General features: G+C 40.8%; 2 protein-coding genes across 2 annotated transcripts; one reads left to right on the forward strand and one right to left on the reverse strand.

Annotated features, from left to right (window-relative positions):
• Positions 1–3196: 3196 nt before the first annotated feature.
• On the forward strand, positions 3197–8843 carry LOC124039690 (serine/threonine-protein kinase greatwall-like). The gene is given in 13 exon segments (XM_046355920.1): positions 3197–3594; positions 3798–3935; positions 4030–4169; positions 4260–4348; positions 4445–4551; positions 4705–4864; positions 5029–5201; positions 5321–6141; positions 6144–6447; positions 6588–6729; positions 7656–7769; positions 7915–8016; positions 8144–8843. Coding segments are annotated over 13 exon segments (2628 nt in total). The 5' UTR covers positions 3197–3414; the 3' UTR covers positions 8302–8843.
• Positions 8844–10841: 1998 nt separating this feature from the next.
• On the reverse strand, positions 10842–26952 carry LOC124038978 (acyl-CoA-binding domain-containing protein 5A-like). Its single transcript, XM_046354884.1, is given in 15 exon segments — positions 10842–10984; positions 11202–11311; positions 11452–11505; positions 11748–11852; positions 11855–11942; positions 12172–12236; positions 12409–12503; positions 13963–14169; positions 14285–14521; positions 14815–14847; positions 14945–15062; positions 15269–15341; positions 18722–18842; positions 26318–26440; positions 26800–26952. Coding segments are annotated over 14 exon segments (1404 nt in total). The 5' UTR covers positions 26403–26440; positions 26800–26952; the 3' UTR covers positions 10842–10971.
• Between the last annotated feature and the right edge of the window lie 282 nt (positions 26953–27234).

Raw genomic sequence — 27234 nt, forward strand, 5'->3', positions numbered from 1 at the left:
CATAAAAATTGAGGAATTCAGATATGACATCCTTGTTTGAGCACTATCCACAGACTTTTAAAACTATGGTTCAATGTGGCTATAAATCAGAACAATCTACTTTTTAATGTTTTCTAATTGCTGATGTCTTGGAGCAAGAATTGGGATAATGTATAGCGTGCTATTGTCAATACAAAAAATTGTGGTGGAAAGCACTGTACAATACAACTTATTAAATAAGGCGTTTGTGGTAAGTACAGGCCACCATCTTTATGCACCTTCGGAAATGTTTGCAACATTGTTGGCAACATTCATATTTTTTTATTTTATTTTAATTTCATTTTAATTAACAACAAATCAATACATAAAGCACATGAGGGAACACAAGCATACATACAATGGACAATGGACAATCGAGCTAGGGGGTACAATATCACATTACAATTACACAAGGACCTTAAGGGACATACACATACTTACAATTCTAACAGCTTTTTTGTTAGTAGAGCATTTAACCATCTTAAAATACAGGTCAATTAATTTTTGTAGGGTACGAAAATGTGTTTTTCTGTTTGTAAATTTACATTTGTGAATATGAAATTTGGCCAGAAGAATAATGAAATGAATTACATAAAAGTGTTTCAGCTTATTTCTATTGTATGTAAATAATCTAAACAGTACATCTCTACACAATAGTGTAAAATCTTCATAAATGTGTTCAATTATAAAGCTACTGATGTCTTGTCACAGTTTTCTTACATGCATACAATGCCAAAAAAGATGCAACACTGTTTCTGGTTGGTCATTACAAATGGAGCCATTTGAGTTGATGTTTTCCTTAAACTTCTTTATATAGTGGTTGGCAGGATAATATTTATGAATAATTTTAAAGGAAACTTCCTTAATTTTGTTAACAAGTAGGTATGTGTGTGGCAACATCCAAACTTTTTTCCAACAGATATTATCAATAAATCCATTCCAATAAGGCATGACATAAGGCAAAGATACAACATCCTGCTGAAACAAGGTTCATATCGCTCTGTTGTTGAATGGACCAAAAGAGAAACAAATCTTTCCTACTGATGAGTCAACAGGGTCAATAGAAGGTAGGCTCTGAGGGTCAGGTCTTGACACGTTCCTGAATAACATAGCAACACCTGAGGGAATGGCATCTAAAACAATTGCAAAATCTTTAGGTGTTACAGGGACCTTGTAAAGTGATAAGAATTCTTTATAACTGAGTAAAAGACCCTCTACATTTACCAGTTGGCTCACCAATAGGATATTATTTTGGAACCAATAAAAACAAAGAAGTATTTTTAAACAATATATCCCGATTATTCCATATATAATATCTGTGTGGAGAAAAATTGTGTTTATAAATTAAGGACCATGACAAGAAAACCTGCCGATGAAAAGCAGAAAGTTTCACTGGAACTTTGTCAATATTATAATTGAAAAACAACATGAAGTTAAGGCCACCAAAAGTAGAGAAGACATGATGAGGAATAAAATTCCAGATAGAAGTGGGTCTTCTTAGGAATTGTTTTATCCAATTGATCTTAAAAGTATTATTTAAAGTAGTAAAGTCCAGAAAACTCAGTCCACCATTCTCATAAGTGTTCATTACAACAGTTTTCCTAATGTAATGGGTACGGTTTCTCCAAAGAAAGTTGAAAAGCATCTGGTCTCTCTCCGTGCTTATTTTACTGTCAAGATATAAAGATAGAGCACCATATGTTAGTCTAGAGATACCTTCGGCCTTGGTTATTAGGACTCTACCTTTTAAAGATAAGTCCCTCTGTAGTCATTGATTTAGCTTCTTCTGGTTTTTTTTAATAAGAGGGTTAAAATTTAGGAAGCCTCTAGATTTCTGATCCTTTGTAATGGTTATGCCTAAATATGTAAGTTCTTATTTTACTGGAATACCATAATATGAAGGTATCACACAATCTTTGACAGCTATGAGTTCACATTTATTAATGTTAAGATATAGACCAGACGCTTTGGAAAAGGATTGTATCACATTGATCGATATGGGAATTTGGTTAGCGTCTTTCATAAAAAAGTGTAGTATCATCAGCCAGCTGGCTTATAATAATTTCTTTACCAGCTTTGGAAATACCTTGTAAAGGACTATTATTTAAAGAATTTGCAAGAAGTTGGGTGATTAATAAAAACAGGTACGGAGGGATAGGACAACCTTGCCTAATTCCTCTCTTTAACTCAAATCTAGGTGAGGTGCCATATTTCAATTTGATAGAGCTGTTACCATTTGCATAGAGAGTCTTCAATCAAATGTATTTATATAGCCCTTCGTACATCAGCTGATATCTCAAAGTACTATACAGAAACACAGCCAAAAACCCCAAACAGCAAGCAATGCAGGTGTAGAAGCATGGTGGCTAGGAAAAACTCCCTAGAAAGGCCAAAACCTAGGAAGAAACCTAGAGAGGAACCAGGCTATGTGGGGTGGCCAGTCCTCTTCTGGCTGTGCCGGGTGGAGATTATAACAGAACATGGCCAAGATGTTCAAATGTTCTTAATAGCCTTTACAGAAAAAATCCCCAAAGCCAAGTCTCTCAAGGGAGTGGAAGAGAAACTGATGCTCTACTGTGTCAAATGCTTTATAAAAATCTAAAAATAATATGAAGCTATCCTCAGTTATTAGGTCTGAGTAGTCAAGTATGTCTAATACTAGTCTGACATTGTTAGAAATATGTCTGTTCCTCGTGAAGCCAGACTGTGTTTCATCAATGATTGCATCCAGGACTTCTTTAATTTCTTTTTGCAAGTAGTAAGGCTTATAATCTTATAGTCATTATTAAGAAGACAGATTGGACGCCAGTTATCGATGAGCAGCACTTCTTTTTTAGGCTTTAGGTATCAGCGTTATTAACCCCTGACTCATTGTAGAAGGGAGAACATTGTTTTTAATACTCTCTATGTTGGCAACATTCGTAACAAGCAGCATTCAAAATATGTATGACGTAACATATTATTTTGATACTAGGTGTCCTACCCGTTGCCTGATGCCAATTCTTCTAGCAGAGTAGCTCTAGAAATAAGATGGCCCAAAAACTCAATTGTATTCATTGATTAATTCATACATGTATTATTTGGCCAAATCTGCCTTTGAAGTGATCTGCATTTCAAGTGTTAATATTCGTATAGGCACTATCTTTGGCCACGAATAGTACGTCACGCAGGACCCCTATTTCTGTGAGCGGATTTCAAATTTCAAAACAAACCGCGCCTTGTCTGTCAGGTTAGTGAAAAGATTTGTGTGATAAAACTTCATATCGGTATTTTGAACTGTAACAGCTTACTAGTTTAATTGCATGCACGATTTTTGTTTTTAATTACTCTCAGGATGTATTCCCCTTGAAGAGTTGCAAAAGTTACGCTAACGTTAGCTGCTAGTAGGTGCCAACTATGGATGCGGGTGAAAAGCAGGGTGCGTGCTCCCTTTCCTGTGCAGATGGGAAGGTATCCGTTATTCCAAAACCTGCCTCAATCGAAGACTTCGTTGTTTTGAAGCCCATCAGCCGTGGTGCCTTTGGAAAGGTTTACCTTGCACGGAAGAAAAGCAATGCACGCTTATATGCAATCAAGGCAAGTGATCAACATTTTGCCACTGCTATGCATCTGCTCGAGAGCATTTAGAATTTGAAGTGGGGTGAACCATCAGTAACCGCTGTTAATGTAAAGGAGTTGGAAAGCATTTAACTTGTTTTAAATATATATATATTTATTTACCTAACTTACATTGACCTTTGAGGATAATAACACTTTACTGGCTATTCACTTTCCTCCAGGTGGTGAAGAAAGCAGACATGCGCGACAAAAATATGGCAGATCAGATGAAGGCAGAGCGGGACGCATTGGCCCTCAGCAAAAGTCCCTTTGTCGTGCACCTCTTCTACTGTCTCCAATCAGCAACAAAAGTGTATTTGGTATGTGGCCCTAAAAAATACAAATGACAACAGTGAGTGACGCATGTCCCTGACCTGACTTTGGTATATTGCCTCTGTACATGTTTATCCACAGGTGATGGAATACCTTATTGGAGGGGATGTGAAATCACTTCTTCACATCTATGGGTATTTTGATGAGGACATGTCAGTGAAATACATTTCAGAGGTGGCACGTGCTTTAGACTACCTCCATCGCCATGGAATCACCCACAGGTACTTTTTTATAACTATTCATCTTCAAAATATTTGTGTTTATTTCACATTTTAGTATAATTGAGTTTTGTATTCTGTTCAATCTTTTAGGGACCTAAAGCCGGACAATATGCTTGTGTCTAATGAAGGCCACATCAAGCTTACAGACTTTGGCCTCTCCAAAGTCAAGCTTGACAGAGGTATGGGCACTATAGCGTACACTTAATGAACGCATACATCTCCATCTGCTTGCAGGCTTTTGTTGTGTTTTACATTTTAATTCCTTTTCCTCACAGAATTGAGTCTTGCCGATATCATGACAACTCCATCTTTGGCAATGCCTAAACAAGATTATTTCCGCACCCCTGGTCAAGTCCTGTCTTTGATCAGCTCTCTTGGACTTGTGAGTAAAGTTAATTGTATTTAAATATGTATTCATTTAGAAAACCCCAGTAATGATAATATGTGTGATATGATTGGTTTGTGCAGATACAGTACGTTGTTTCCTGTTGCCAGATTAAACATTTATTCTGTGCTCTCATCTAATCAAACACAGAACACGCCAGCAGTGGAGGGCAAGCGGCACAGCAGCGGCTCTGCTGTGTTTAGCCCTATGTCATGTGGGAAAATTGAACAGCGGAAAAACTCGCTCAGTTCGCCCTTGAGGAGACAGAATGAATACCTGCGTTCCCCTGTCTGCCTTAGCCGGACTTTGGGTATGTCTCTTCAATTCTACCTCTGCAAACCACACTGTGTTTCAGGTTTTCATCTTTATCTATAGAGGGCGGACTGGTCAGATATGTAGTCAAACCTGTCCTGAGGAGAAAGTGGATTCTGTTCCCTCAAACGGGTTCTAATCAGTCTGTTTTGTTTGATTCAGGACCCAACAGCTGTGTGTTCAGCCCATATGCTTTGGCCAAGAGCCTGACTCCCAGGCTGCTCAAGTCCAGGAGGAGGTTTGACACCATGAGCACAGGCGGCAGCCAATCATGCATCTTCCCCTCCACCACTGACTCTGAGGGAGGTGTCAGCCCACTTTGGGAGCTGGAGCAGGTCAAGCCAGTAGCAAATAAACATTTTGTTTTCAAATATCTGTATTTGTGGGTCATTGGTTATTAGAAGATATGTAGGTTGTATTCCGTTTTGTTACTGTATTCCGTTTCCTTTTCTAGAAGGAGATTGAGAACGTGCCATACCTATATGGTAGGAATGCAAGTGGACAAACGGGAGGAAAGGTGACCTCTGATATTAGGATGCTGGGCCAGGGCTCTGCCCTGGCATCGTTGGACAACTTGGAACTACGTGGACAGCTCCACCAAGAACCCAGTACCGGAGAACTGTCCAGGAATGCCAAACAGGAACCCCATGTTGGAAAGAGGCTTCAGTTTAACAAAGTGGAGCAATCTGCCCCACCCAAGAAGCCTGAACTCTCTCAACCAATCAGAGGCAATGTTTCTGGAGCTGAAAGTATCTGTGCCACCAAAGGGAAACCAATGGAAGTCCAGTCTGGGGTAACCTCAGCAGTAAAGAGAGGGTTTGAGGAGGTGGAGAAAAGTCCTGAGCAGTTGGAATCGCTTTCCAAGAAGAGAGACTCTGAGTACCAGAGGTGTTCTGGGGTCCCAGAAGTGGCTTTGAAGTATTGTACTGGTCTGACCGGGGTGTTTGCCAATGTTCATTTGGAGGAGTTTGAATCTAAGGGTCAAGGGACTGCTAAAGGACAGGTGCCCAAACGCTCTAGTCCCATTGCTGTGACTAAAAACCTCCTGTGTGAGTTGGATGACCTAGCAGAGGGGGTCTTTGTTGAGGGCAGGTCTTTTGGTGAAGACCATGAGCGGAGCAGCAGCCCGAGCATCGACTCTGAGGGGTCGGTTCATGAAATGTCCATCAATGTCAACAGCCCATCCCCAAAGTGGTCGACTCATAGTGCCAAAGAAGGGCATTTGGCATTAGACAACAGCGAAATATCACTCAGCCACCCACCGTCGCTAGTATAGGAACAGCACTGCCGGGTAACATGCTCACCCTGCGAGGAGGCGTATCCAAACGCTCCTTCCTTGACAGAGTCCCCGAGCTGGACCCCAGTGTGACCAAGTCACCCTCGTTCCTCAAGCCCAGGAACGTGGTGGCCTTCCGGAGCTACTGCAGCTCCATCAACCGCTCCAACATGTCGTGGAACTCACGCCTCAGCCTGGGCTCAGTGGAGGCCATGGATATGGCTACCTCAGCCTCCTACCACAGTATGCCTGCTGCTGTCACACCAGTCCAGAAGAGACCCAACTCCAACAGCTTCCTCTATCAGGTAGATCTACTGAGTCGAGGCTCAGGGGTGATGGCTACGTTCAAATGTATGACCTGAATATAGCTTATTTTTTTCAGGGAACCTACATGACACAACACTGTTTTATCCCAGTTATTTATTCATTTGTTTTCTAATTTCAGACCCCACAGACGATGACAACATCCCACACTCCATTCAGGACCCCCAAGAGTGTCCGACGTGCTCCGGTACCTGTGGAGGGAGTACCGATTTTAGGCACCCCAGACTACCTAGCCCCAGAGCTGCTATTGGGGATACCACATGGTAAGAGATGACACTGGGGAGGGTGCCAGTGGGGGGGGGGGATTCAAAATATTTCTGTATGCATGTTGGTATAATTTCTGTCATCATCTTAACAACTTTACATGAAGGTATAAATAAATGCCTGTTGAGAAAGCAAGTTCAGCAATTTTAACAGGCATTATTTTTTTAGTTTCAGGATATCTTAATTGTGGTAAGTTGATCGTAACCTTGCTAACTGCCAGGGAAATGCATGTGCTTTCAGCTTCCCTGCATTCACTGTCTAGTACCACAGGAAATGGCTGCCTGATTCAATATTACGTGGATAGGTTGCAAAATGCCGGTTCTGATTCCCCATTGTAATTGCTGCTTCTGGCCCCTTGTATTGGGTTGGTGTGGACCCATGTTGGGGTTAAATTGAGGGAAATTCTAATGGGAAGCCAATTTTAAGGCATGGTGTTGAAGAGTCTAGGGAAAGTCATGTCAGTGGAGGACTAACATTGGTGACTTCCAGGTGGGCCCTATTATAAAGGTATATTTTCAAGCTGATGAAATCTGTCATGTTTCTAACATTGGTATGTGTTTTGTCCTGGAATATGATGTTTGGTACCAAGGTGTGGATCTAATGTTGGAAAGAATTTGTCAGAAAAAATATTGGTTTGGATTACAATTTGTAAGATGTCATTTATTGCAAATGATTATTTAGGACTTAGTAATGTTAGCAAGCAATACACAATTTCAACATCGTCCACAATCATTAAATTGAGAAGTGTGTGGATCTAACAATTATCTGAAATTTTACATCGAAACATTAAGCCTAATGTTGTCCGATTTGTCTAACTCAGTTCCTGCTTCCACCGCTGTCGAATAGAGGCACAGCCTAACAGGAAAATAGCACAGTAACACTACAGTACTGGTACCTAAGAAAAGTGACTCTGTTCCCCCCTCAGACTACATGGTGGACTGGTGGGCCTTGGGTGTGTGTCTGTTTGAGTTCCTCACCGGTGTGCCCCCCTTCAATGACGAAACCCCTCAGCTTGTCTTCCAGAATATTCTCAACAGAGGTAGATATCAGCAGCTGCTGTGGCTGTTTATTGCTTCTGTTATGTTATCAGTGTGACACAAAGGCCTTTACGGCAAAGTAAAATCATGCATTTCAAAGTGTTTTATATCACCAAAATTGTTTATTTAGTTATTTTTGTATCTCAGATATCCCATGGCCTGATGGTGATGAGGAGCTATCCCACAATTCCCGGAATGCCATAGAGCTCTTACTCACCATGGATATGAACAAACGGGCTGGCCTCAAAGGTAAGGTTTTCTTTGCCCAATTTAAATGCAGTTCAGTGTAACCAAACTGTAATAATACCATTTCATGGATGCCATTCTGATTGATAGTTAAATGTTTTTGCTACAACCATATTTTTTTCTGCATCAGAACTGAGGAGCCACGCTCTCTTTGCGGGTTTGGACTGGGATAACCTCCAGAACCAGACAATGCCCTTCATCCCCCAGCCGGAGGACGAAACAGACACGTCATACTTTGATGCTAGAAACACTGCCCAGCACCTAGTCATGTCTGGATTCAGTCTGTAGGTTTGTACACCAGCATTGGGAAGTACACTGAAATTCCAATTCCTTTTAATTTGGTAAAATTTGGAATTGAGTTTACTTTCTGAATTGAAACGGAATTGACCCCACCCTGTTGTACCCCGACTATTCCTCACTATGCTATTCTCTATCCCTCATCCTCTACCATGCATCACTGTAGTGTTTTCCCTACTGTTATGTAGGCTGGGCAGGTCCCCTATTGAGTTTTGTTTTGGAGTTCTAGTTGGTTAAGAAAAAAATTGGATTAATATATTTCTAAATATTTGTGTGTGAGTTGAATATTTGTACTGTCCAACTTAACGGCATAACTGTCTTTTTATATCACGTAGCACCATGTTTCACTGCTCTTTTATGCGCCTGCCATTTGTAAAGTGACCACTGTGATTGATTTCATCTTCATGCAGGTCACATACACTACATCTGTATGGATACTCTCCAAAATATTGATTTCTTGTAGGATCTTTTAACTTTTTTTTTAACGTTCTTATGAGGGAAAATGTACAAATTAAAATGATGTGTGAAGTGATTGCATTTTTTTTTTTTTCATGATACACGAAGAACCAAAACATTGGCGTGGTCGGATCTTGTGTGTGTTGTGAACCTTCATAAGAGGAATGTGTTTTCAGTCAAACGGATCAAAATGCTTTATTAACCTTTCATGCCTTGGTTGACGGATCACATGCAAACAACCATCTACCCCTAAGGCAGAAAATGAGAGCGCTTTAGATTTAGTATAAAATGTATTTAACAAATCAGTGGCTCTGAAAAGAGCATCAGCTCTACTGCCAATGTAAATCTTATGCAGTACATTTGAATGCAATTCAAATATTGCATTAATCTGGACTGTACAGCTATTTTTAAACAATATACTACATGAACCAATTCAATGTTTTTAAATCTAACAGATTTGAAACAGGTGCCATACATGACCAAATTTACACATCATAATATACTTTGCTACATTAAAACAAAGATTATTGCTATTAAAAGGACAGTAAAAACAAAAGTGATTTTCCTGTGTTTCATATTTCCACACTGAAGTTGGAATAATACTGAAAATTATAATGCCCTTTCAGTGTAAGAGCTGTTTGAAAAGACTACCTGAAATTACAGCCTGTTTTGGTGGGCTGGGGTTTTGGCCTGCCTGATAACGTCACCTGGTGCTAAATGACTTACTAGACCAATAAAGTTCCAAACCTCTCTGCCAATAACAGCAAATGTTCCGTTTACCTAGGAAAATTCTTGCTTGATAAATTTCTTTGCTAAGAAGCAATCTATGCTATTTTTTTAAACTATTTTAAATTGAAAACAATCACAGTAAGGTACTTAATTGGTATCCATAAATTACTTTATATTGAGAAAAACCGCTGCATTGGCCCTTTAAAGAAAGTGAGAAAGACAAATCTTATGATTGGTTCGAAAGCATACAGTTTAGAGCAGTGTTTCCCATGTCCTCCAGTACCTTCAACAGCACACGTTGTTTTAGGTTTTAGCCCCGCACAAACTCACCTGATTCAACTCATTGAGCGCTTGATGATTAGTTGACGAGTTTAATCAGGTGTGCTTGGCTACAACACAAATGTGTGCTGGTGCAGGTACTCGAGGACTGGAGTTACAAAACACTGCCTTAGAGAAGAAAGCACTGTATGTTCGGTTTGAATTTGAAAAGCCTCATTATACAGCTTTTCACTGCCGTAAACAAGGTGTAGGATGGATTGGCCTACATTTTTTTTGTGTGTCCAATGAGCATTTCTCATCCAGCTGGTTCTTGTATTTTTTGAAAGAATTTGGTCCAATGTTGAGATGTTTAACTTGAAAGTGAACATAACTACAATACCCCAGAACCGTAGCGTAACTTACATTGGCGAGGCACTTTATCATGGGTTGATGAAATTCAGAAAATACACAAGCTATGTGTATAAAAACATGATCAGATATGAAGTATGTTACAAAATATGAACCATTCACATCCTAGAGAAAACATTTAGAAGTCATGTACAACCTAACTTAATGTACAACAACCTGGTAAACCAAAGACAAAGCCTTAATTTTCATTTCATGTTATTAGAAATAATACATTTTCAGAATTAAATGTACCTTGCAAAGAATACATCATATATACACTATCTACTGACAGTTATCACGCTATATTAGCAGCATTGCCTAAGAAACTTATGATATATTGCATTATGTCCATGGCAGGCATTTTCAGGACAAGTTAGATAAGATAGTTCTTATAATGCCCATAAGTTGTTCGGCATTACTTGCAATAAAATAAACTATTGTGATCTATCAACGAACAATGCCATAATCAAAAAACACAAACAATAACTTTCCCCCCCCAAGTTAAATCCTAGTCATTTCTTGAGAGCAAAATAATTACTAATGTAGTAAAGTAATTGTAGCCTATCATCTCAAAAAAAGCTTGCACGATTACAAGCTGTGGTTCAATACATTCACATTTCTCTTTGATTTCAATTCTAGTGCTAGTGGCTTGCGAGGCTTCCACCACTCACTACTCCGAGTGCAATCTTCATAGCGCAAAAGCTAGAGTTACAGAGGTGTGGGGGAAAGCATAAAGGAGGTGCCGGAACAAACCAAAGACTGCTGAGAATCTTCTCCTCGTCACTTTGTGTATTTGGGCTGGGAGATTTTTCAATTGATTCGTCTGATAGTGGGGGCAAGAAAACATTCTTACTAAGTACAAGCCTCTATCAAACAATAGATTATTTTGATAGAGCTACAGTATCCACATATAGAGTATCAGAGGCAGAATCATGAATGGATGAACAACTAACATAAGTGTAACAAAATGTCTCAATTTACACAAAAAAATACAATCGACTTAGTTATTTTAGAATATCCCCATCTGGCTATACAATTACCTTCTCCTACGTTGAAGATATTGGCGGATAAGCCACTGCACCAAAAATGGCCACACAACAGCAAAGGCTACAGTGCTGGGAGTCACGTCGAAAGGCCACCAGGATGGTTTCTAGAGGACAGAGGATAAATAAAAAGTGATCAAACTGAAGGTCACAACATCCCTAAAACCAAAGGTACAAAGGGCATCTTTAGTCTATGACGATGTGAGTCCAAATTAAATGTTGGCAGAGTAAAGGCAGCACACTGTACCTTACTATTCTTTGCCAGGGGTGATGGTGGGTATGGTTGAACCGATGACCTTGCCTAGAGGACATGTAGAGATAAGGGAGAAGGTACAAAACAAATGAGTACTTATAACATACCTAAATAGTTACAGTCCATCTTAAAGTCATGATCCAAAATCATGAAGTATTAAGAATGAATACAAAATATTGAGGTGTTTAGGTACTGCATAACTGCAGGTTTGCTATTAGATACCCTTTCCAGAGCAGTCACTATCAACAGGCTATGTAATATACTTCAATTGCTAAATGTGGGTCTCTGACCTGGGATGCAGTGAGGGCCTCCAGTGTGTGCAGTCTCTCCAGGACACGTTGCATGTCTTCCTGCAGTCTGGCCAGCGCCACTACAATCTGCTCTTTCAGACTGCCTCCTGGTGTCCCCGCGCCCCCCCCCACCGCTCCCCGTCCCCCCCGCTACCCTGCAAGGCCTTCTGGGCACCTGGACTGTGCCCTGAAGACCTAGAACCTATAACACACAAACACGGAAGCGAGGTGTAAACACTGACACACACTTGTAGGTAAAAAGAGAAGACAGGGTCTAAACACACACACACCGTACCTCGTTCTCTCCTGACCAGGGAGCTATTGGGCCTGTCTGCATTCAGTCTTTGTCTCTGAGAGGCCCCTCCACAAGTCTCCCCATCCTCCGCGCCACACTGGATGCCCACCACACTGGCCCCTCCACTACTCTCCCCCCTTTTCCTCATGCTCCTCATCCAGCTCCAGACAGCGGTCTGTTTGTGCCTCAGAGCCCTGGACCAAAACACACATACATGAGGATTTGGAAATGCTCTGTGTACTTGCATTGTCTGTACACTGTGCTTGTGCCCTCTGATTCAGAAGAGTTGGGTTAAATGCGGGAAGACACATTTCGGTTGAATACATTCAGTTGTGTAATTGACTAGGTGTCCCCTTTGCTTCTTACCTCTTCCAGGCCAAACTGGTCCATGGAGTCGCAGTAGACCTCGCTGTCTGAGTCACTGGCCGCGCGATAGGGCCTGAATACATCCGCGTCGAGATCTATGGGAACAAATAGTACCCCGTCCCATACAGGTCAGGTCAGATTCATAGCCGTATGGGAACCTTTCCTCAGAGAGAAGTTGGTTGCTTCTTAAATCAGTCCCGCTAGCACACAAATGCAAGCATAGCAGAGGCCTGTCCTCCATTCGCATCATATTGTGTGTTCCACATTCCAAATACATCCTTTCTCAAGGTAATCACTAATTTGATGTAATGAGTTGGTGAGAGGTGAAAGTAATAGGAACACAACTGACCATAGACCAGCTTTTAGGAGCATAATGTAATGGCAATCCATCAGAGCAGGGAGTCTGTGGCTGTTCCTAGGGAAATGCAGAGTTGCAACAGCTCTGGGAGTAAAGCTGAGCAGCTTATCAGATCACATGGCCAAGGATCCATGAGAACAACCGCCCACTGTGGGCAGGCAGGGTGCTAATCTACAGAGGACTGACAATCCATCTTTAAACCTTTTATGGACATCTGGTTAATGGTGGATCTGGGTTAGGCCTATAAGGCCTGATTCTTGTTGAAACGAGCAATGTTGATATTCTGCATAGTGGATATCAATGACAATTGTGAATTGTATCCAATTTCAATACTCAGTTCTGTTATAAAAAACTCAAGGCCTAATATAATAGCTAAGTCTGTATATCTATGGTATACGTTACAACAATACACAAATGTAATCTCCATCATGCAACCGGATTTGTTAGTTTCTATCTTTTTCTATGGTGCCCGAAATACCTATTGGTTACCGCAGGGGAAAGAGCTTCTAACTTCTTGTGTTTACAACAAATAAAAAGTAATGTTAGTGTAAAGCGCAATTTACTATTCATAATCTGGCGGCTATGAATAGAACTCAAAGCTTAGACGATGGCAATGTAGGAACAACATTCTAACCAAGGTAGTTAACCCCCAAAAACAACTGCTGATCTGGTGCTGATGACATTGACATTGAATAAGGCAACCCCTCCGCACCTCTCTGATTCAGAGGTTAAACATGGAAGACACATTTCGGTTGAATCCATTCAGTTGTGCAACTGACTAGGTATTTTCCCTTTCCCTCCACCTTGTGGTTTTTGCCCTAGCATTACACAGCTGATTCAAATAATCAACTCATCATCAATCTTTAGTTATTTGAATGCTGTGTAGTGCTAGGGAAAAAAACAAAACATGCACCCATAGGGGGCCCCGGGACCAAGTTTAGGAAACCCTGCCCTTCACTACAGTATGTCACTGTTGTCCAGGGCTCTACAACCCTGAACCTGGACAGCTAGCCTCCTGTCAATTTTCCATTCAACCCCTGTTATAACTAACCTGATTTAGCTTATCAACCAGCTAATTATTAAAATCAGGTGCGCTAGATTATGGTTGGAGCCAAAACCTTCAGGAGGGTAGCTCTTCAAGAACAGGGTTGGAGGGCCATGCTGTCATCGATGCAACTTTAACCAGTGGTACCCACCTGCGTGGTGGCCGTTGACTTGGACATGGGGCTCCAAGGGCAGGGTGCTGTTGGTGAGGCCCTCCTCTGAGTCCTCACTGTTCAGTGCAGCCTTGGAGGTATGGGTCCCATTGGGGAGGTGGCCCACTCCATTCCACACATTACCATTGGACAGGGGTACTTTAGGTCTCCTGGATGAGCCATTTTTCTTCGGCTGTGGGGCTGAGGCTTTTTTCAATGAAAGATAAAAAATCAAATAAAAATATTATTACAAGATAAACATTTCTGCTTAACGTTTTCCTTTATTATTTTTTTACATTTTTTAATGTTCGACAACATATACCTTTTTTCACCTCTTTTATCTCAACAATTTCTAATTTTCTATCCTCCATCTCATCTTCCTCATCAAACTCAAACTCCTCTTCCTCCCCCTGTTCCTTCAGTGCCATGACTTTGAGCTTCGGAGGTTCAACAGCCTGTCTGGGTTGCCGTGTCTCCAAAGTGCCATTCATTTCCATTGTCCTAATGAGGCTCTTTGTGACACTTTTTGAAGGTGCTGATGTTAGCATGGTTCCAAAACCTGCGGCATAGCAACAACAGTGTTACAACGTTATTAAAACTATATGTTACTATTAGTTTAATTTAGCCAAACTAGAAGATATACTAGGAGATAAGTTCTAATTTAGTCAAACTATAAGATATACTAGGAGATATATGAGGAGATCAATTTTAATTTAGCTAAACTAGGCGATATAAAGCAAAAATATATCTAAAAAAGAAAATGAACTAAAATGTATTTATACAGAACTACCACACCAGACATAACTAAGGGGCAGGTCATTGTGGTTAAATGATACATGTCCATACACTTGCCTTCAAGTTGCCGAGCAAACCTTGTCAAACGGGCTTAGCACATGATAGAAATGGATGTTAAAATGGAAGACATTCCAAATGAAATAAATCAAATTCATATGAAATCAAATTAGAAAGGTAGTGACAGTACCTGCGGACAGGTCTGACACCTGATGTATCTGCTTTTTCTCTTCCACCTGTTCGTAGAACGGGCCCAGCACCTTTAGAAGCTGCTCTACCTCATCTGTACAGGGCATGCCCTCAAGGATCTGTTGTTAAAATACCACAACAAACACATTTAGTGTCCACTGACATCCAAGCGATCCTGTCTGAAAGCAATTCAGACAGATCTTCATCAACAAAGTGACCGACTTCATTGAACTCAGGAAATGTCAATCCAAGAATAGAATTCTATTCGCTTCCTGGATTCATCAACAATGTATTAGAATAGACGCCAACGCTGGTATGCACTTACCAGCTTCATTTCATCAACGTAAGCGGTCATAGCCTCTTCCTTGGGCATATCTCCCAGATCACTCCATGCATCCCTATGTAGACAGAACAAGATGTTTAACATAACACCTACATTAAGTGTCTCCTGGAGTACAGTGCATGCGGAAAGTATTCAGACCCCTTCACTTTTTCCACATTTTGTTACGTTACAGAATTATTCTAAAATGGATAACATATTTTTTTGTTCCTCGTCAATCCACACACAATTCCCCATAATGACAAAGTTAAAACAGGTTTAGACATTTTTGCAAAGGTATTACAGATAAAACCAGAAATACCTTATTTGCATTATTCAGACCCTTTGCTATGAGACTCGAAATTGAACTCAGGTGCATTCTGTTTCCATTGATCATCCTTGAGATGTTTCTACAACTTGATTGGAGTCCACCTGTAGTAAATTCAATTGATTGGACATGATTTGGAAAGGCACACACCTGTCTATATAAAAATGTCCCACAGTTGACAGTGCATGTCAGAGGAAAAACCAAGCCATGAGGTCGAAGGAATTGTCCGTAGAGCTCAGAGACAGGATTGTGTCGAGGCACAGATCTGGGGAAGGGTCCCAAAACATTTCTGCAGCATTGAAGGTTACAGTTGCTTCCATCATTCTTAAATAGAAGAAGTTTGGAACCAGCAAGACTCTTACTAGAGCTGGCCGCCCAGCCAAACAATCGGGGGAGAAGGGCCTTGGTCAGGAAGGTGACCATGAACCGGATGGTCACTCTGACAGAGCTCCTCTGTAGAGACTGAAGCACTCCATCAATCAGGCCTTTATGGTAGTGTGGCTAGATGGAAGCCACTCCTCAGTAAAAGGCACATGACAGCCAGTTTGGAGTTTGCCAAAAGGCACCTAAAGGACTCTCAGAACAAAGAGAAACAAGATTCTCTGTTCTGACGATACCAAGATTGAACTATTTGGCCTGAATGCCAAGCGACACGTCAGGAAGAAACCTGGCACCATCCCTACAGTGAAGCATTGTGGTTACAGCATAATGCTGTGGGGATGTTTTTCAGCGGCAAGCACTGCGAGACTAGTCAGAATCAAGGGATAGATGAACAGAGCAAAGTACAGAGAGATCCTTGATGAAAACCTGCTTCAGAGTGCTCAGGACCTCAGACTGGGGCAAAGGCTCACCTTCCAACAGGGCAACGACCCTAAGCACACAGCCAAGACAACGCTGGAGTGGCTTCTGGGACAAGTCTCTGAATCTCCTTGAGTGGCCCAGCCAGAGTCCAGATTTGAACCCGATCTAATATCTCTGGAGAGACCTGAAAATAGCTGTGCAGAAACGCTCCCCATCCAACCTGACAGAGCTTGAGAAGATCTGCAGAGAAGAATGGGAGAACTCCCCAAATACAGGTGTGCCAAGCTTGTAGCGTCATACCCAAGAAGACTCAAGACTGTAATCACCGGCAAAGGTGCTTCTACAAAGTACTGAGTAAGGGTCTGAATGCTTATGTAAATGTAATATCTGTTTTTTATTTGAATACATTTGCTAAAATTTCTAAAAACCTGTTTTCGCTTTGTCATTATGGGGTATTGTGTGTAGGTTGAGGATATTTTTTACATTTTTTATAACGTAACAAAATGTTGGGAAGGGGTCAGAATAAGTCTATCACGTAACAAAATGTTGGGAAGGGGTCTGAATACTTTCCGAATGCATATTGCCTTGGGAAAAAATGTGATACAGGTTATCAGGGACAGAAAAACTGCAATACCCAAGGATCTTGTGTATTATAATAAACTTTCTTTCCATTCTTGAAATCTCATATACATAATGGACACTGAAATAGGAGCCATGGGCAGCGTGTCAAGCCATTATAGTTCTGAGAGGTATACTATGAAAGGAAGCTAGATCTTCTCAGGGTTTTCTAAAGCTAGCCAGCTTCAGCGTCACATTCCATCTTTATCCGTACAACGACGGTGGAGAATGCTCGTCCGCCTGCCGCTAACTCTAGCAGGCTTGTAACTGCGCATGCATGTTGCACGTGGCTCGTCAAACTCTTCATTGAGACACTCCTGAAGCATCAATCCATGGGCGAGTCAGTGCCACATTTTAATTTGTGTTGAATCAAAATGAAAGAAAAGTTATTTTGCCAATCCAGCAGACCATGGTGGGAAACAGGCTTTTTGAAATGAGGTCCTTATTTTATTACTTATCGTCATGCCGTCTTTGGTGTGCACGAGCACCTTTTTCCCCCACTCCTATCAACAAATAATTGTAATAAGTCATAAAAGTTTTACTGTGCATTACATTTCAAATGCATTCTATCATTACTAAATGTGATAGTTTTTTGTATAATATGTTAGAATTGCTAACATTTGATAAATAAAACTTTAAAATCAGTCATTTTACTCAAAAGAAGGGGATGATGACGCAATCTTTGCAAGAGGGATGTAATCTGATGCCATTGGTCCTCACCTCGCGGCTCAGACACGTCATTCCGAATTAATGGAGTTAGCCCTGATTTAGCCTGCCCGGGAGCAGGTTACCACTGAAGGATTCATTACCTTTGAAATGTATCTGGCTTAAAAGGGAGCCACTTTTGTGGCACCGGTTATCCCGAGTTGTACTCAAAGTTTACCAAAGTTACCTCCTCAAACCTGATTCCTAATGGCATAATCATGACATTTGTTATCAGCAGAGTATCCACTTGGTCAATGACCCAGATGCACATTGAGCTAAGCAGCAGCTGGCCTGCCAACTCTACAAGTTAGGGTCGGTAAAGCACTAATAGTCTAATAGTTAACCGATTATAAATAGCTTCAGTGTCAATCCTAAAAGAGAATTTGCTTAGTGTAGCCATCTTCTTTAACAATCTACATTGTACACAAGTAAGCACTGTCAACGCACGCCAAGTGGGTAGAAGGTGACCTGACATATGATCGCTCTCCAGCACAACAGGTCCCGAGATAAATCAGACAAAATGTGGCAATAGGAGAGTTAACTGCAAGGACTACAATACAGAGAATAAAAATAGGACCCCAGTGAAGAATCTCTGTTCCAAGACCTTTATTTGACTCCTACAGAGCTGGGGGAAGTGTGGATGCGAAGGGTGCTGCAGCAACACATGAAAAGTATAAAAATGTACGCACTCACTACTGTAAGTTGTTCTGGATAAGAGCGCCTTGCATTTCACTACACCCGCAATAAATAAAAAATCTGCTAAACACGTGTATGTGACAAATAGCATTTGAGTTGAAAAGGAATTAATAGACATTTTCAGTTGTCACATAGTAATAAGTTGCATTTGCAAAGCATTTAAAGAAACTGGAAAACATAAAGCAACTTTTAAAAAAATATTCCACAAGTATTATCAGATTATTATAATTATTACACCCCCCCATCATCGCAACACCCCCACCGTCAAACTACTTCCTGCGGTTATGCTCCTACGGTGAACTTTGCATTACCATTTCACTTTTCCCACCGGATCCCAAAAGCCAGGTCTGGGTATGTTGCAGGGTCCAAGTGTGGCTTGTTTGTAGTAACTGTAAAACCTGAGCATCATGTCATTAGAGGGCTGAAAGGAACCTGGAATGGATACACAAATTACATCTTACATTTGACAGGCTTTTGACAGGCTGTGGGATTCACACACGTTGCATTTAAATTGTAATTTCATTGTATTTTATTAGGATCCCCATTAGCTTTTGCGAAAGCAGCAGCTAATGTTCCTGGGGACCACACAAAACATGAAACATGACATAATATAGAACATTAATAGACAAGAACAGCTCAAGTAAAAAAACGACATACATTTTTAAAAAGGCACATGTAGCCTATATATCAATACATACTGTACACACAAACTATCTAGGTGAAATAGGGGAGAGGCGTTGTGCTGTGAGGTGTTGCTTTATCTATTTTTTGAAACCAGGTTTGCTGTTAATTTGAGCAATAAGAGATGGAATGGAGTTCTATGCAATAATGTATCTAAAATACTGCACACTTTCTTAAATTTGTTCTGGATTTGGGGAATGTGAAAAGACTCCTGGTGGCATGTCTTGCTGGATAAGTGTGTGTGCAAACAATTTGGGATTTTTAACACATTAATGTTTCTTAAAAGAAGAAGTGATGCAGTCAGTCTCTCCTCAACTCTTAGCCATGAGAGACTGGCATGCATAATATATATATAAATATATATTCAGGTCTGGGAAACGGGCAGGCCAGTCCAATGCATCAATGCCTTCCTCTTGCAGGAACTGCTGACACACTCCAGCCACATGAGGTCTAGCATTGTCTTGCATTAGGAGGAACCCAGGGCCAACCGCACCAGCATATGGTCTCACAAGGGGTCTGAGGATCTCATCTCGGTACCTAATGGCAGTCAGGCTAACTCTGGCGAGCACATGGAGGGGCTGTGCGGCCCCCCAAAGAAATGCCACCCCACAAACCGGTCATGCTGGAGGATGTTGCAGGCAGCAGAACGCTCTCCACGGTGTCTCCAGACTCTGTCACGTGCTCAGTGTGAACCTGCTTTCATCTGTGAAGAGCACAGGGCGCCAGTGGCGAATTTGCCAATCTTGGTGTTCTCTGGCAAATGCCAAACGTCCTGCACGGTGTTGGGCTGTAAGCACAACCCCCACCTGTGGACGTCGGGCCCTCATACCACCCTCATGGAGTCTGTTTCTGACCGTTTGAGCAGACACATGCACATTTGTGGCCTGCTGGAGGTAATTTTGAAGGGCTCTGGCAGTGCTCCTCCTTGCACAAAGGCGGAGGTAGCGGTCCTGCTGCTGGGTTGTTGCCCTCCTACGGCCTCCTCCACGTCTCCTGATGTACTGGCCTGTCTCCTGGTAGCGCCTCTATGCTCTGGACACTACACTGACAGACACAGAAAACCTTCTTGCCACATCCCGCATTGATGTGCCATCCTGGATGAGCTGCACTACCTGAGCCACTTGTGTGGGTTGTAGATTCCGTCTCATGCCACCACTAGAGTGAAAGCACCGCCAGCATTCAAAATTGACCAAAACATCAGCCAGGAAGCATAGGAACTGAGAAGTGGTCTGTGGTCCCCACCTGCAGAACCACTCCTTTATTGGGGATGTCTTGCTAAATGCCTATAATTTCCACCTGTTGTCTATTCCATTTGCACAACAGCATGTGAAATGTATTGTCAATCAGTGTTGCTTCCTAAGTGGACAGTTTGATTTCACAGAAGTGTGATTGACTTAGAGTTACATTGTGTTGTTTAAATGTTCCCTTTATTTTTTTGAGCAGTGTATATATATAAATAAAATGCATGCCAGTCTCTCATGGCTAAGAGTTGAGGAGAGACTGACTGCATCACTTCTTTAGCCCTCTGATTACAATGAAGAGCAAGACGTGCCGCTCTGTTCTGGGCCAGCTTAACTAGCTCTTCCTTGCAGCACTCAACCATACAACTGGACAATAATCAAGATAAGACAAAACTATAGCTTGAAGAACTTGCTTTTTGGAGTGTGGAGTCGATAAAGCAGAGCATCTCTTTATTACGGACAGACCTCTCCCCATCTTTACAACCATTGAATCTATGTTTGACCGTGACAGTTTACAATCTTAGGTAACGCCAAGCAATTTAGTCTCCTCAACTTGTTCAACATCCACAGCATTTATTACCAGATTCAGCTGAGGTCTAGAACGTAGGGAATTATTTGTACCAAATACAATGCTCTTAGTTTTAGAGATGTTCAGAACCAGTTTATTACTGGCCACCCATTCCAAAACAGACTGCAACTCTTGGTTAAGGGATTCAGTTACTTCATTAGCTGTGGTTGTAGAGGCGTATATGGTTGAACCATCAGCATAAATGGACACACATGGTTCATTTAATGCCTTTGGCAGGTCATTGGTAAAAAATAGAAAAGAGTAGAGGGTCTAGAGAGCTGCCCTACGGTACACCACACTTTACATGTTTGATATTATAGAAGCTTCCATTAAAGAAAACCCTTTGAGTTCTATTAGATATATTGCCATATCGTGGATTCAGAGGTTGAAAAGCCATAACACACCTGTTAAAGGTTGGGCACACCTACTCATTCAAGATTTCTCTTTATTTTTACATTGTAGAATAATAGTGAAGAGATCAAAACTATGAAATAACACATATGGAATCATGTAGTAAACAAAACAATTGTTAAACAAATCAAAATATGTTTTATATTTTACGTTCTTCAAAGTAGCCACCTTTTGCCTTGATAACAGCTTTCCACATTCTTGGCATTCTCTCAACCAGCTTCACCTGGAATGCTTTTCAACAGTCTTGAAGGAGTTACCACATATGCTGAGTACTTATTGGCTGCTTTTCATTCACTCTGCGGTCCAACTCATCCCAAACCATCTCAATTGGGTTGAGGTCAGGTGATTGTGGAGTCCAGGTCATCTGATGCAGCACTCCATCACTCTCCTTCTTGGTCAAATAGCCCTTACACAGCCTGGAGGTGTGTTGGGTGATTGTCCTGTTGAAAAACAAATGATAGTCCCACTAAGCGCAAACAAGATGGGATGGCGTATCGCGTAATGCTGTGGTAGCCATGCTGGTTAAGTGTGACATGAATTCTAAATAAATGACTGACAGTGTCAACAGCAAAGCACCATCACACCTCCTCCTCCATGCTTCACAGTTGAAACTACACATGTGGAGATCATCCGTTCACTTACTCTGCGTCTAACAAAGACACAGCGGTTGGAAGCAAAAATCTCAAATTTGGACTCATCAGACCAAAGGACAGATTTTCACCGGTCTAATGTCCCAATGCTCGTGTTTCTTGTCCCAAGCAAGTCTCTTCTTCTTATTGGTGTCTTTCAGATGTGGTTTCTTTGCAGCAATTCAATCATGAAGGCCTGATTCACACAGTCTCCTCTGAATAGTTGATGTTGAGATGTGTCTGTTACTTGAACTATGTGAAGCATTTATTTGAGTTGCAATTTCTGAGGCTGGTAACTTATCTGGGTCTTCTTCTGAGAGCCAGTTTCATCATAGCGCTTGATGGTTTTTGCAACTGCACTTGAAGAAACTTTCAAAGGTCTAGAATTTTTTTGGATTGACTGACCTTCATGTCTTAAAGTAATGATGGACTGTCATTTCTCTTTGCTTATTTGAGCTGTTCTTGCAATTATATAGACTTGGTATTTTACCAAATAGGGTTATCTTCTGTATACCTTGTCACAGCACAACTGATTGGTTCAAACGCATTAACAAGGAAAGAAATTCCACAAATGAACTTTTAACAAGGCACAGCTGTTAATTTAAACGCATTCCAGGGGACTACTGCATGAAGCTGGTTGAGAGAATGCCAAGAGTGTGCAAAACTATCATCAATGGCTACATTTAAAAATATTTTTGGATTTTTTAATACTTTTTTGTTACTACATGATTCCATATGTGTTGTTTCATAGTTTTGATGTCTTCACTATGATTCTACAATGTAAAAAATATATAGAAAATAAACGTGCAATGAGTAGGTGTGTCCAGACTTTTGACTGGTACTGTGCGTTCTCAACAACAGGTTATGATCAATAATATCAAAGTCTGCACTGAAATCTAACAGTACAACTCCCACAATCTTCTTATGATTAATTTATTTAAACCAATCATCAGTCAAGTGTCAGTGCAGTACATAATAAGTGTCCTTCTCTATAAGCATGCTGAAAGTCTGTTTTCTGAGAAATAGCATTGTATTTGGTCAAACACAATTTTCCCCAACAGTTTGCTAAGAGCTGGCAGCAAGCTGATAGGTCTGCTGTTAGAAACAGTAAAGGCCACTTTACCACTCATGGGTAGCGGGATGACTTCTCTTCAGGCCTGAGCACAAAGACTTTCCTCCAGGCTCAGATTAAAGATAGGATAGGAGTGGCTATAGAGTCAACTACCATCCTCAGAAGCTTTCCCTCTAAGTTGTCAATGCCAGGAGGTTTGTCATTATTGATTGAATAAAAAATGCACTTCTCCCACACTACCTTTACAAAATTCAAACTTGCACTGCTTTTCTTTCATCATTTGTTTTTTATGAATGTTTTTTTAATGCATTGTAATGTAACTCAGGCTATAGAAAAGGCAAAAAGACCTATTCCAATACAGTTTTGTTGTACAGTGCATGCGGAATGTATTCAGACCCATTGGCTTTTTTCACTTTGTTATGTTACAGCCCCCCCCCCCCCACACACACATTAAAAAAAATATATATTATCCTCAGTCTACACACAATACCCCATAATGACAAAGCGAAAATAATATGTTTTCAGAAATGTTTGTTAATTTATAAAATAACTCAAACGGAAATACCTTATTTACGTAAGTATTCAGATCCCTTGCTATGAGACTCGGAATTGAGCTCAGGTGCATCCCGTTTCCATTGATCATCCTTGAGATGTTTCTACAACTTGAGTGAAGTCCTCCTGTGTTAGTTCAATTGATTGGGCATGATTTGATTCGGCACACACCTGTCTATGTAAGATCCCACAGTTAAGAGTGCATGTCAGAGCAAAAACCAAGCCATGAGGTCGAAGGAATTGTCCATCGAGCTCCATAGAGATCTGGAGAAGGGTACCAAAAAATGTCTGCGGCACTGAAGTTCCACAAGAACACAGTGGCTTCCATCATTCTTAAATGGAAGATGTTTGGAACACCCAAGACTCTTCCTAGAGCTGGCCGTCCGGCCAAACTGAGCAATCGGGGGAGAAGGGTCTTGATCAGGGAGGTGCCCAAAATCCTGATGATCACTCTGACAGAGCTCCTGAGTTCCTCTGTGATGGGAGAACCTTCCAAAAGGACAACCATCTCTGCAGCACACCACCAATCAGTCCTTTATGGTAGATGTGCCAGATGGAAGCCACTCCTCAGTATTAGGGCTGGGCGGTACCAGTATTTTAATGTTTGGTTTGTTAAATGTGATACGTCATGTGTAATGTCAATTTTTATAGTGCATTCAGTTACTCGAGTCATCTCTCTCCGCTCTTTCTCTCCGTGCACACAGACCTAGCCACGCCCCGTCACTCAAGGAGCGTATTTGATGCTCCTCAATCACAAGTTCAGTCTACATGGTCAATGCAGCACATGAAGCAATGTTGATGACAACAATGCTGTTTTCACTTTGCTTCTTAATATAAGTCCACTAGTGTTATATAATGACACTATTAGTTTGTTTCTTACATCAGCAAACAGCTAGTTTGTCTAATGTTAGCCGCTAATGCTAATAGCTAGCAAGCTAATACATGTGCTGATTAAGAGCAAACGCAGCTTGCTAATACAGCCTGATAATACCAGTGAGGGTGTAGACCGAAATCAGCATGTTGTTTGTGCAACATCAAAGAGGAATATGTTAGCTACATAAAGTAGCTAAGAGAAAACATGCCATGTAGCCAAAGCTTTTAGGGTCCCCTAGGAAACACTTAAGTTCCTACCCTGTCACAATAACTCCTCCCTGGTATTTTAATTCATTGTCATCTCAAACAACACTGTATTCAAAGTGCCCACTACTATATTCTAACTATAGAATTAGAAGTCATTATATTTACATGATTCCAAAAGTTTTGCTCTAATTCGCAAGTCAAATTGCAACATTAGGTTAAAAATAAGTCCTAGATTATTTGCCCATATCGTGCAGCCCTACGTGGCAGCATGGACATGATTTCAATTGAGCAGTGGTGTAAAGTACTTAAGTAGTACTTGAAAGTATTTTTTACTTAAGTTAAAATACTTGAAAGTACTACTACATTCCTAAAGAAAATACTGTACTTTTACTCCACACATTTTCCCTGACACCTAAAAGTACATTACATTTTGAATGTTTAGCAGGACAGGAAAATGGTCCAATTCACGCACTTATCACGATAACATCCCTGGTCATCTACTGCCTCTGATCTGGAGGACTCACTAAACACAAATGCTTTATTAGTAAATTGTGTCTGAATGTTGGAGTGTGCCCCTGGCTATCTGTAAATAAAAAATAAAATGGTGCCATCTGGTTTGCTTAACATAAGGAATTTGAAATGATTTATACTTTTACTTTTGATACTTAAGTATGTTTAAAACCAAATACTTTTAGACTTTTACTCAAGTAGTATTTTACTTGGCGACTTTCACTTTTACTTGAGTAATTTTCTATTAACATATCTTTACTTTTACTCAAGTATGACATTTGGGTACTTTTTCCACCACTGCAATTGAGTGTAGGAAATGCAGAAATGTATGTATGTGTTGCCACCCTAGAAACACTTACTACTCATGAAGCAAATGTAGCACTTTTATTTTTCAAAAACTAAAAATACTGTCAAATACCATCCTGGTATATTGTATCACAAAACACTGTGATATAATATTGAAATATTTTGCCCATATCGTCCAGCCCTAGTCAGGGTCGAGGGAAAGATGGAGCAAAGTACGGAGAGATCCTTGATTAAAAACCTGCTCAGGACCTCAGACTGGGCTGAAGGTTCACCTTCCAACAGGACAACGAACCTAAGCACACAGCCAAGACAATGCAGGAGTGGCTTCGGGACAAGTCTCTGAATGTCCTTGTGTGGCCCAGCCAAAGTCTGGACTTGAACCCGATCGGAACATCTCGAGAGACCTGAAAATAGCTTTGCAGCGATACTCCCCATCCAACCTGACACAGCTTCAGAGGATCTGCATAGAAGAATGGGAGAAACTCCCCAAATACAGTTGTGCTAAGCTTGAACTGTCATACCCAAGAAGACTCGAGGCTGTAATTGCTGCCAAAGGTGCTACAACAAAGTACAGAGTAAAGGGTCTGAATACTTATGTAAAATGTGATATTTACGCTGTTTATCTCTTATAAATTTGGAAAAATGTCTAAACCTGTTTTTCTTTGTTATTATGAGTTATTGTGTGTAAATTGATGAGGGGACGATTATTTAATCAATTTTAGAATAATGCTGTAATGTAACAAATTGGCTAAGAAGTCAAGGGATCTGAATACTTTCCGAATGCACCGTATGTAGGCTAACTTAATTGCCTTTGCTACAATGTGGCATATAGCCTTGCCCGTAGTTAAAGCTCTTACCGTCTGGAGGCAAGCTTTGTATAACTTTGACAGCGGCGTCAAACCTCTGCTCGTACAAAGGTCTGCCATCCTCCATCTCCATCATGAACCGAAGTGTGAATTACGATAGCGAACTCTTCAAACCTAGAGATAATCATAATTGAAATTCTACTAACAAAAGAGTTGACTTGGTTGCAGCAATATTTGTGGCTTCAGCTAGGTCATACGCCCATAATAACATTGTTCAAATAGCCATTGCAAACCATTCACAATAACATGCAAGTTAGTATATATACAGCTGACTATTTGAATACAACCCCACAACAGTAGCCTAAGCTAAATCAAAGCCACCAGGAGGTTGTCGTCTCTGAAATCTAGAGCGCTCAATGCAAGAAACAACACCAATGGTTTAAAAACAACCTTGTATGTTTTATCTTTCTAACTAACACAAAAATAACTTTGCATTGTACTTTGTAAATAAGATAAGTACGTTAGTCACTCACCATTTAATGATCTACCTGTTTGAGGCTTGCTTGGCGACCTCTTTTTATTCTTACCAACAGAAGCCATGCACAATACAGTAATGACAGGCACTGTATGCTAAGGGAGTTGTAGTTTTCAACTGCTAAAATGGAGAGACATATCGGAGATGGTGGTTAAATAAAGATTGTTCGCTCAGGCCGTTGACCATTGAAAATGGTCAGTTCCTGTTTACTTAAGGGGGTGGCGCTCCCATAGACACCAATGTAATATCAGCTGGGTCTGGTCTACTTAACCTAACGTAGCAAGCGTAAAGGAAACAGAACAAAATGTGTAAGTGGAACATCTCGCTTACTCTTCCGTCTCTGATAAATATGTTATTTAGTATACACCAAAATCCCTACAACATCCACAATGCACCACACACAGTGGGTGCTTACTGGATATGTAGTTCTAAA

Source organism: Oncorhynchus gorbuscha, linkage group LG07 (assembly GCF_021184085.1).
Source record: "Oncorhynchus gorbuscha isolate QuinsamMale2020 ecotype Even-year linkage group LG07, OgorEven_v1.0, whole genome shotgun sequence".
NCBI lineage: Eukaryota > Metazoa > Chordata > Actinopteri > Salmoniformes > Salmonidae > Oncorhynchus > Oncorhynchus gorbuscha.